The following is an 11336-nucleotide window of genomic DNA, read 5'->3' as shown; positions in this document are numbered from 1 at the left end:
CAGAACTGTTGAAATTACAGTGCCCTGAAAGCATCTGGAAATTAGATCTATATGTCGGTATTCCATTTGGAAAATAATAGTTTTCTGTTTTGTATGAGATACACCCTGTTTAAAACCTTTAAACAGTAGAAGGTAGAAAAAGTTTAAAATTTTAAACATCTCTTAAATTACAAGATATGAATCCTGTTCTACTTGAAAAACCAATAACTTTACATAAAACCACTCATGTTTGGAAAAGGAGGTTTTTTGTTTTGTTTTGTTTTGTTTTTTACTTTCTACGGTTTCGGGTATAATTTATCATGAGTCTTTATTCTATTTAAATAGATTCTTTCTTAAAATCAGAAGAAAATGAATGGTTTTGTTTCATTTGAATCCTTTTATGTTTATGCTGATGCTTACTCCTGGAAAAAAAGTGTTTTCTTCCAAGATTGGGTCTTAATAGTGTATCAGATTGGGTCTTAATACTGTATCATGAATAATTTAGTCCATTTCTTAGCCATCAAATGTTTTCATTTTTTTTCCCCTGTAACTAATTTAAGAATTTCTTAAAATATCTAAACAGCAATTTCTGGTAAGTCTGGTTTGGCTTTTGAATTTTATAAATAGTCCAACCAAAAAAAAAAAGACAATTTAATTACTTATTGAGATTTGTTTTACCCACACACAGTATAACATTTCATTGAAAGGCAGCTGTAAAGGCAACATCTAAACTTTTTTGAACTTCCCAAATCAAGGAAGCAGGATGTATTTGAACACTTTGATCTCTTAAGCTATGCCATCTTTCCAATGGCACCTTGGGAGAAATGTGCACAAGCTTGAGCAAACCATTTAGCGCCATTTCTCCACACTGCCTATGTAGTCATTGGTGCCATTGCTGGTGTTACTATCTGTCTGCTCTGGGCCTAGGTTCTTCTGGTTTTCTCGGTTCTCTCTCTGGTTCAAATTCTGACCTGAACTCTGAGTCAAATTCTGAGTCAGATTCTGGGTCAGATTCGGATTAGTATTTGGATTTGGGTTCTGACTCTGATTTTGATTTGGATTCTGGCTCTGGCCCTGACTTTGGCTCTGGAAATGGGTCTGAAGGAACCTTCCTTTCAGAAATTTGCGTTGCTCCTGACGCTTCCGCCTGGCCTCCTGATGATCTTTCTGCCTCATAAACTGATACCTTTGCAAAAAAAGGTCTTTTGCATAGCTGTACAATTCCATATCCAGAAAATTCAGTCCCTCAATACGCTTTTGGATATCCTCATTGATCTCTACACTAGAGGCCCTCGTGGTATTATATTGGGTAAACGGTGAAATAAAGTTCATGTTGAAAGTTTTCTCAAAGAGATACTGAGTCTTCCGTTGAAACTCAGTGAGGCCAAAGAATGCCATATGCTTCAGATTTGACTTGGCACTCTCCAGAAGGACCTTGTTTCTTTGCTTTTCGGGCATGACAGAGAGGTTGTAGCAGCCTACTAGAGTCAGATCAGAAAGCATGCGCACCTGGCGGTTGTTGGCAAGATTATAGGGACAGTCCATGAATTCTTTGAGAGGGCAGCCAGACCAGTCATCACCAGTATAACAGCTGGGCAGTTCTTCGGAGGTTGGAGGTCTTCCATCACAAACATGTAGGGATGCTTTCCACGTTGCCCCTCTCTGGACATGCCTCCACTCACTCAAGTACCGGGACACTGGGTCTCGGAGGATGGTGATGTAGTGGAAGTTCCTAGGGACAAAGCACAAAGACCAACTCAGAGATGTGAGTGCATTAATTGGAGTCAGGGAGGAGCCTGGCACATGTAATATTCACTGGCCAGTAAGGAAGGCAAAGGGGGAACTGTAGGGATAAGGTGGCATTTGTTCTGTGAACTGTGCTCTACAGACTCCTCTCTGAGTTCCACTAGCCTGGCCAAAGAGCTAATTCATTCACCCAATTTGCTGATAGTGCAGCTAAATCAGATATGAAAAGGTTAGACTCAAGATATTAGGCTCCTTGTTCTTCAATGCTTCTTCCTCCCATCCTTTTTTCTCCCTCTCCAACCGATGACAAAATCCTCCCAATGGCGCCATTAACTAAAAGTCAACCATTTGATTTCATAGTCCCCATGCTTAAATCCCCATTAACAGATTATGAAATGGAGATGGACCCAAATGATTAGCTGAAGTGAAATGGAGTTGATAAGTGCGTTTAAATTCTAATTTTTGTTATAAAGTATGCAAAAGCATTTTTCTAATATATAGTCTAATCTGGATATCTCATTTAAAAACAAAACCACATTGAAAGAGAGTTTAATATGCTACTCTTGATTGAGTTGTTGTCATAATATCATGGCTTATACATTATGGAAGTGGCATGCAGAGACAGGCAGAACATCCCAGGATCTCCAGTAGGCTCCTTGTTCTTCAATGCTTCTTCCTCCCATCCTTTTTTCTCCCTCTCCAACCGATGACAAAATCCTCCCAATGGCGCCATTAACTAAAAGTCAACCATTTGATTTCATAGTCCCCATGCTTAAATCCCCATTAACAGATTATGAAATGGAGATGGACCCAAATGATTAGCTGAAGTGAAATGGAGTTGATAAGTGCGTTTAAATTCTAATTTTTGTTATAAAGTATGCAAAAGCATTTTTCTAATATATAGTCTAATCTGGATATCTCATTTAAAAACAAAACCACATTGAAAGAGAGTTTAATATGCTACTCTTGATTGAGTTGTTGTCATAATATCATGGCTTATACATTATGGAAGTGGCATGCAGAGACAGGCAGAACATCCCAGGATCTCCAGAAATAAACATGGGGTCAGTCACTGATAGAAACAGATATGGTAGCTGCCAATGGCATATATGCAAGCTACTGTTTTGGTTTTAGCCTTTGTTCACATGATAATCTATCCAGGATAAGAATGTTTGCTCTACCAGTTCCAAAATGTCCCTTTTCTTTACCCACTAGAAAAAGGACACATGAATGTAAGCAAGTATGGAGGCTTTGTTGTATGGCTATCTTCATTAGAGCTGGACACAGATAAAGTTCTTTGCTCAAATAGCAGAAAAGGAAGCATTTCAACTACATGTGGTACACGTTACACTCATACACAGTGGGACAGGCACATGAACAGCACACCAGGAATGTCAATGTCTATGATATGATCAGACATACTTAAGGAGAAAACAGCCTTGTGAACGGGCTTTTCATTAGAAATTAGTTTCCAATCAGGTACTGTAGATAAAGGATGAGTTCATGGAAGGCTATATTGTGGAAGGAAAATAATAAACACTGGGCATTACCATTTAGTTCCTTAAAGAAAACCTGGAGAAAGGCTTGTAACTGTTCTGAAGTTCACTTATTCCCATCCAAGGGAATGGTGGTTCTCTATATGTGCAGGAAAAGCCAAAGGGAACCTGCACAACCACCTGGCTGACTGAATGTTGGCTGGTGTCTCTTGAGGAAATGTTCCTCCCAACTCAAAGCATTCTGGGATCCATTCTCTATGTCTCTGTCCTATACATGGTGTTTTCTCTGCCTGGTATGATCTTCCTGCTTTGGCTAGGAAATTCTTCTCATCGTCCTTCAAGTCCAAGTTCAAGTACCATCTACCTTTTGAGAAAATTTACTCCACCCCTTGCTGCTAGTCATCACTTTTTCTTTTATGTTGCCATAGAACTTCCATACTTAGCCTGTGTTAAAACACTTTTGATACTGAATAACAATTACTTTGCTCATGTTTCCACTTAAAATATAGTTTGGGACAGGGGCTCTGTTCTATTCTTCTATAACCCTTATCCCAACCATTCTTGTCTGTACCTTGGTCTTTATACCTGCCACAAAGCAGAATCTCAGTAACCCCTTTAACTTCATATTTAACAGACTATTCCTGAGCAAAGGAGAGAGTAAGGAACATGCCTCATATGAAAACTTAATAGTCCTCCAAATACCTTGCAAAAAATCACAGGAAGAATTTTATTTTTTACATCATCCCATTTTTTTTTCTAGAATAAACAGACATTGGGCACAGGAAAAACTTCTAAAAGTGAGGATGGAGAGGAAGCCAAGAGCACTTCAGTTATCTCACTACTTTTTCTAGGCCCTGACCATGCCGGTGCCACTAAAATTTATCTCCATAAAGACCTACTGCATAAGAGTAGCAGCCTTTGTATCCCAATAGTCTTTACCAGCAAAAATTACTACTATACCCTTGGTGTCCCTCCTTCCACTCCTAGTTTTAGCATTTATTCACTCATTCATCCACTACACATTTATAGAGTTATTATGCTTAAGCCTTAGGCGATAGTTTAGTGGATTAGTCTGATTATTTGGGAAAAAAATAAGAAATTTATTAAGTCCAATAACAGATTTAGATTAACCTTTCACCCAGCCTTTCCAGGCATGCATTATAACGGGGGCTGCTGGGTGTTTTAAATCCCCGTAATGGAGTCACCTTCATGCTTGGCTGCCATCCTCCTGCCCTCATTTGTTTTACTGGTTTAAACCTACAGTGACATCTTCTGGTAAGTCTCAGAGTGTACCACAGTGCAAGTCCAAGGCTCTCCTTCCTAAAACTCCACCTTTGTCTTTCAGAGTGGCTAGAGCCCTACCACCAGGGTCAGTGTTGTAATTAATGCTTTGTAAGTACTACCTCCACATAGAGAGGAAGAAGAGGCATCACAGAGACAAAGACACACATTCACAGAGTGTCTTGTGTTATAGAAGTATGGATCTCATGCACCTTCAACCCAAAGGTCATGGAATGCCCATATGAGGTAAGGACAGTCTGATGTGGACAGCCTCAGTCTTTGCACTGTAGGGATTATCACTGCAGCAGAGAAATCAGAGGGGAAGACACACATACACTGCCCTGGTGATATTATCTACCTAGCCATAGATAACAACAATGCTGGAAATTCAGCAGATTTCACCGGTCCCTGTCTTCCAAGGAAAATAGTCTCAGAGACTCGGACTGTCTCTATGGAATGTGCTTGGTGCTGCTTGAAAATATAATTCCATGGGTGAAAAAGAAGATCTGCTAAAGGACAGGTCTCCACTGTTCAATGGCCTCCTAAATTGCATGATATGTTGGAGGGGGAAAGGAAAGTAAGGATAACACCTTGGAAGTTTTGTTGGATAAAGGATCCAGGATGCTCATTATTCTGAAGGAAGAGCTTTTATGGAAATATCAGAGAAGCAGTTCTCCCACACAGAGCAACTGAGGGTATGAAAGACTGACTTGATAGGAATGTGGTTGAGAAGGCAACCAGACACGGAACAGGGACAGCATTCTTCCAATGGTCAGGCCAACTAAGGTCAGTTCAAGACTTGCTTACTCTCAGCACCCAGTGTGTGCCTGGAACTGAGATAAGCACTGGGAGAACAGACTGGTATAAGACATGGAAACCCTACAAAAGTATCTCAATATAACATGCTACTAATCAATGGAGCAAGAATGGTGCAATGAAAGCACCTTGTAATAATTTGTACCCTAGCCTAAAGATAGGGTAAGGGTATCTATAGCTTTATTTTGAAAAACAAGTAAAAATTGGACATGACAAGAATGAAAGGAAGTAGGAGACAGAAAAATCAGAGTAAGCAAAGGCGCAGAGGCATAAACCAGCCTGCTGTGTGCCAGAGAAGCACATTAAACAAACTTATGAGAAGCTAAGGGTAGTGGTAGGAACTGAAGGTAGAGAGGCAGCCAGAGACCTGACTGTGGAAGATCTTGGATGTCATATTGAAGAATACAGACCATTGCCTAGTGGTTAAGGGAGCCAGATCCAACACGGCTGACTGAAGTATAAGTCCCAGCCCGGGAGGCTTGAGAGACACACTGGACATGTGTGTGTGTGTTTGTGTGTGTGTGTGTGTGTGTCCCAAATTCCAAAAGGGATGGAGAAATTGAGGAAAAGGGATTGCAGCGTGACCATGCCCTGTTGTGGGGTGGGTGGGTGTGGAGGGAGGAGGAAGGAGCATTCTTCTCTCTGTCTCTTTTTTGGTAAGTGTGCACACCCTCTGTCAATGAAAGTAAAATAATTCAAACCCGAGCCTGCCCCATAGCACAGCAGTTAAGTGCTATGCAGTGGAGCTAGGTCCCACATGGCTGATCATACTTCAAGTCCAGACCCTGGTGGCTTGAAAAACATACCCAAGCACATGTGAGTGCGTGTCTAACATCCTGATGAGATGGAGAAATGGAGAAAAAAAAAAGAATTGTAATGCGACCATGCCCCATTAAGGATGTGATCTCTCTCCCTCTCTCTCTCTCTCTCTCTCTCTCTCTCTCTCTCTCTCTCTCTTTGATGGGTTCACATACCCTTTGGCAATTAAAAATAATAATTCAGACTTAATTCTTATAGGCAATAGGGAGGCATGTGAAGGTTTCTAAGTAGGGAACAATATGTGAGATCTGTGTTTTGGAAATGTCATTATGTATGATGTGTGGAGTTAGAATTTGGGATATTAGTTAAGAGGCTACTGCAATGGACAAGGCAAACAGGACAAGGGGCAAATCAAGGCTAAAGTCCTTGATGGACATCCAAGTAGAGATTGGTGCGGACAGACCCAGTCCTCAGTGGGCAGACTGGGTTGATAGTAAAGAATTAAAGTGCTCAGCCAAATGTGGTGATTCCAGACCATGAGGTTCTACCTAGTAGTCTCTTTTTAATTCCACCTGTGTGGTTTCAGATAGTTGAAGACAACACTCACATACCTGAGGCATCTTTTTTTTTTATCCTTAATATGGTTTTAAACCATTCTCTATGCTGTTTCAAGGCCCCTCACTATCCTGTTGTTTGTCACTGAATAACATTTACCATTTTACTGGAATATGGCCCTGCAGGCATGATCTGACAATACTTCATCTCCCTCATTCTCGACACCATTTCTCTTCTCAAATCACATGGACCTTTCTGGCATCCACAACACCACTGACACATAGTAAACTAAGTAGTTTCATTCTTTCACATATTTTTAAACCCAGTCTATATTGTCCTACATCGTCTGTGGCTCTTTTCAATTTCTCCTTACTGGAGTAAACCTTGGCCTGTCAATATGTGTTTGCATTCAGATTATATCCCCAATATCGTCAGCCCACTTTCTTCTTCTTGTTGACAATGCCTGCATCCAGGCATTAATCAAAACAGAACATGTTGCAGATGAGGGTGGGTCTGTGATTGTGGCTGGAAATCTCCCTTCAGGTTGACATAAACCTGAAGGGGACTGCTGAATGGACTGATTTAATTTTAAATGAGTGAGGCAAACTTGGTCCCACAAAAATCATACTCAGCTTGTTTCAGTCAGTAGTAATTGGACAGGACTGTTTCTCATGACCAAATGTGTTCATTGAAATGGCCAGATGTCACATTTTCAAATTGGAGTTGTGACAACCCATCAAGTCACCTAAGTTAATTTAATGACTGATTGTTGGGTGCCTCTGTGTGCCTGTGGTGCCTTTACGGGCACAACACAACTAAAAGCTTGTCATCTTTGACTATAGGGCAGCATTCTAGGTGGCCTTGGACATACCCAGTTTTCCAATATTTTCCTGCTGTAGTTCTCAAGAATAATGTAGAATGTGCTGGGAATGCAATATCCTGAGATGGGGATTAACTGCCTGAAATGGCCAGGGCCTTGTGCCTGCCCCTCCTTGGGAATGTAACATCTTGAGATAGGGAGGAATTGCTCAAGACAACCAAGTCCTTTGTTCTTCTCTCCCTTGGAGGCAGGATGACCTTCAAAACTTCATTCAGTGAGTCACGAGGCCCTCAAAGTATATGACCCAGAGCAGGCTGCCTTTCAGGATTCCTCGGCTATGGCATAAGTGGGACATGCACAGTTAAGACTCTGTCTGCCCTTAGCAACTTTCTTGAGGCTTGAAAGACTGGCTCATGAAGTACCCCAGGCTTCTGTTGTACCATGATGCCTACCTGTAAGTAATAAATGTTCTTCATGTAACTTGTGTATGACAGTGTTCTATCTCACCTGACTCACATGAGTTGGTAACTAGCACACAGTGAATCTGCTTTGCATCTACACATCTAGTCCAACTTTTCTTGGGCTAACTTTTTCCTATCAATATGATAAGCAGTTGTGCAAACAATAGTAACCAATGAAAGAGTGGTCCAAGCAAGAAACCTAGGGGCCATCCCTGACTCCATTTTTTCTCTCACAAGAAAGGACACATGAACGTTTGCCTAAGTCTCACTGCCTCTAGTTCATAATAGCTCTCAAAACCATCCTTTCCACCAATGCCTTATGTGAGGTCCTCACTACTTCTTTACTGAATCACTGCAGTAGCATCTTGGCCCTCTTTGAGCCTCCAGGCCCATGCCACTTCCACACTGCCATATGGCATACATCTGTCTTGTCATTCCCTTGTTAATCCCTCTCAATGGCTCCAGTGGTATGAAGTCCAAGCTCTCCCACACAGTCTTATGGGACCCAGCAACCACCTTTCTTTCTGTCGAGTCTTGTCCCTAGTAAGCTCCTTCTACACTAGTCTTTACTGAGAATGTGATTTTGTATCCCTCTGTCCCCAACTCTAGGGCATTTGGCAACATCTGGAGACATTTTGGTTGTCACAACTGGGGGTGGGATGGGGTGGGTTGCCACTGGCATCTAGTGAGTCAAGCCCAAGGATGCTGCTAAACATCCCGTAATGCAAAGGTCACCACAACAAAGAATTATTCAGCCCCAAATGTCAATAGAGCCAAAGTGGAGAAATCTTGCTATATACTCTGTGCTCCAAACATGTAAAAGTACTCTTAATTTGCCAAATAAGTCCCAGATAATACTCTAAAGATCCTCTGCCTTTGTACATGCAGTACCCACTTTCTTTTTTTAAAAAAAGTAACTATTTTATTTTTTATTTATTCATTCATTGATTTTTAATTTGACCAGAGAGAGACAGAGGATGAGAGTGAGAGAGAAAGGAAGTGAGAAAGCAAGCCACCATGTCCAGGACTCGAACCCCGGTTGGCCATGTGGGATTGTCCAGTGCCTTAACCACCACGCCACCTGCTGGTCCCAGTACTCACTTTCTTGAGTGGCTTCCATTTGTCCTTTGTAGGTTACCTGGAAAACCCCTTCGAAATCCAACTCAAGGACTGCCTCTTCCATGAAACATTCCTTGACCTTTAATGGTAGAGTTAAACACCCCCTTTTCCACTCTATCTGCTCTGGTATTCTCCCAGTGTGGCATTTATCAAAATGTGCTGAGATTGGCTAGTGATTTTTCTGCCTCTCCCACTAGACTATAAGTCCCAGGAGGGTAGGAACCACATATCATTTCTCAACATAAGCTCCTCAGGGCCTGGCACAATGTTTGATATAAAGTAATTGATTAATAAAAGATTTCTGAATGAAAGGCTGCAGCAGAAACAGCAGAGCTTAGGATGAGTTAAGAAGAAAATGTGTATTTCATTCCTTGATAAGAAAAAGCCACTAGATGTCACTGTTAAATAACAGATGCACCGTTTTATACCTGTGATGGAGCATTTAAAGAAATCTAGCTATGAAGGAGATCTAGTTTTATTTAGCTACTGTCCCTCACTTTTTAAGCAGCTAAGTTTAAAAGAAGGCTGGGAAGTTTAAGCATATTAAAAATAAGTAAGTGGATATAAACAAGAACCATACTTTTTTTTTCATTGTTATTTCAATAGGCTATTCTCAAATAAGTGCTTAAGTTCTAAGTCAGAGAACCCTAGACTTGCTAGAACAGGAAGAAACCTCTGAGACAGGAAATGATCTAGGAAAATCACTTCACTTTAGAGATGGGGAAATCGAGGTCCCAAAAGAAAAGCAGGGACTTGTCCATGTAATAAGTTGCCAATAATCCTTGAGATTCAATCTAACTGCAAGGAATTTCCCTTAGTTGAAGGTCTATATTTTCAGTAAACTCTGTCTTTGTGTCTGTTACTTACGTAGAGTACATGATCAATCAGGCCTGAAAAAACTTACTAATCCTCTGGAAAGGGAAACGATTGGCTGCTAAAAGAGGTCACTTGGTACTTGGCACTTACATATTAACTCCCAACTGTGCTGTGAATCATTGGTACTTGGCACTTACATATTAACTCCCAACAGTCCTGTGAAGCAGATATAATTACTCCCATTTTAAGGACAAAGAAATTGAGACTAGAGAGAGATAATTTGACCCAGGGTCATTCCTCAAGTTAAGTAGGCATGTTCAAACTTCAATCCACTTCTCCTTGACTCCAAAAACTATTCATTCCATCCGAGGGACATGAGCCCAGGACGTTTGTCTCTAGGAATTAATTAAAGAAGTGGTTCTCAAAATGTGGCCCCAGAACCAAGAATATCAGCATCATTTAGAACCTTGTTAGAAATTTAGTCTTGGATCTACTTAACTGAATAAGAAAATCAGGGATTGGAGCTTGGCAATCTCTGTTTTAACAAGCCCTCCTGGAAATTCTAGTGCACTCATGTATACACACACACACACACACACACACACACACACACACATCATCCATACATACACTCACACAACACTCACTGTCCTACTCCTATGGCTTCAGAGATCAGAGTCTCTCAGAGATTCCAGTAGGTACCCAGAGTGTGGGCAAACCAAGTGATTCCATAAGAGTTATCCCAGGCTCTTCTTGGTACTCCTTGGAGAAACCCTGTGGATGGGCTTTTTTTTTTCGAAAAAAAAGATGCCTTTTTCTGTTCAGAAAAAGTCCAGGAAACTTTACCTGAGCAAAATTCTGAAGATCATGCTGTAAATATTTACTTTTCTCTGTGGCCACTGGTTCATGAAAGGCCATGATAAGGTTTCCCTTGCGCTACTCAAAGGGGAAATAAATATCAAAGCCATTTTTTTTTTAGGTGGAAGAAGACCAGCAAATCTGTAGCTGTTAAGGTCAGAAGACTAATCAATAAAAAGTTAATTTAAGAAAGGAAACAAATTCTTGGCCCAAATCAATACGAGTGAACATTTTATTATACCCATAGCTTAGTTTTGTATTTTTATTAAAAAGTTCAGCCTTTGTGCCTCTTATTTTTGGAGTAGTGATGAGTGGTAGAAAAATAAGAACTGGCTGGTGGTCCTAAGCAAACTGTATGGACAGAGGGGTTGTACATTGAGTCATTAATGCAGAGGTTCTGGGCTCCTTCAGCTAATGATTATCTAAACTAACTGTATGGATCCTTCCATTGCATGTAAACTACTAGTTCAAAGCAAGCCAGATGGTTTTCAGATCAAACAACATTAATATGTGAGCAAAGACTACATAAAGTATAATAAACGGAATCAAAGGCAAATATGCCTCTGATGGGACTGGAGCCCTCAAGTCCTGGAGTTGCTGTTTTAACTGATTGTCTTCTGTGGCTCATAC

The 11336-nt window shown here is 40.8% G+C and overlaps 1 protein-coding gene across 1 annotated transcript in view; it reads right to left on the bottom strand.

Annotated features, from left to right (window-relative positions):
* Window positions 1-458: 458 nt before the first annotated feature.
* Window positions 459-11336, bottom strand: part of LOC102485548 (heparan-sulfate 6-O-sulfotransferase 2-like) — a 51954-nt gene continuing 41076 nt past the window's right edge. Inside the window, exon 3 of the mRNA XM_027766015.1 lies at window positions 459-1711. Coding sequence (XP_027621816.1) covers window positions 829-1711 — 883 coding nt within the window. The 3' untranslated portion in view covers window positions 459-828. The remainder of the gene's footprint in view (window positions 1712-11336) is intronic.

This window comes from Tupaia chinensis, unplaced genomic scaffold, assembly GCF_000334495.1.
Source record: "Tupaia chinensis unplaced genomic scaffold, TupChi_1.0 Scaffold140308_1, whole genome shotgun sequence".
NCBI lineage: Eukaryota > Metazoa > Chordata > Mammalia > Scandentia > Tupaiidae > Tupaia > Tupaia belangeri.
This window is presented reverse-complemented; position numbering and strand designations above follow the sequence as displayed.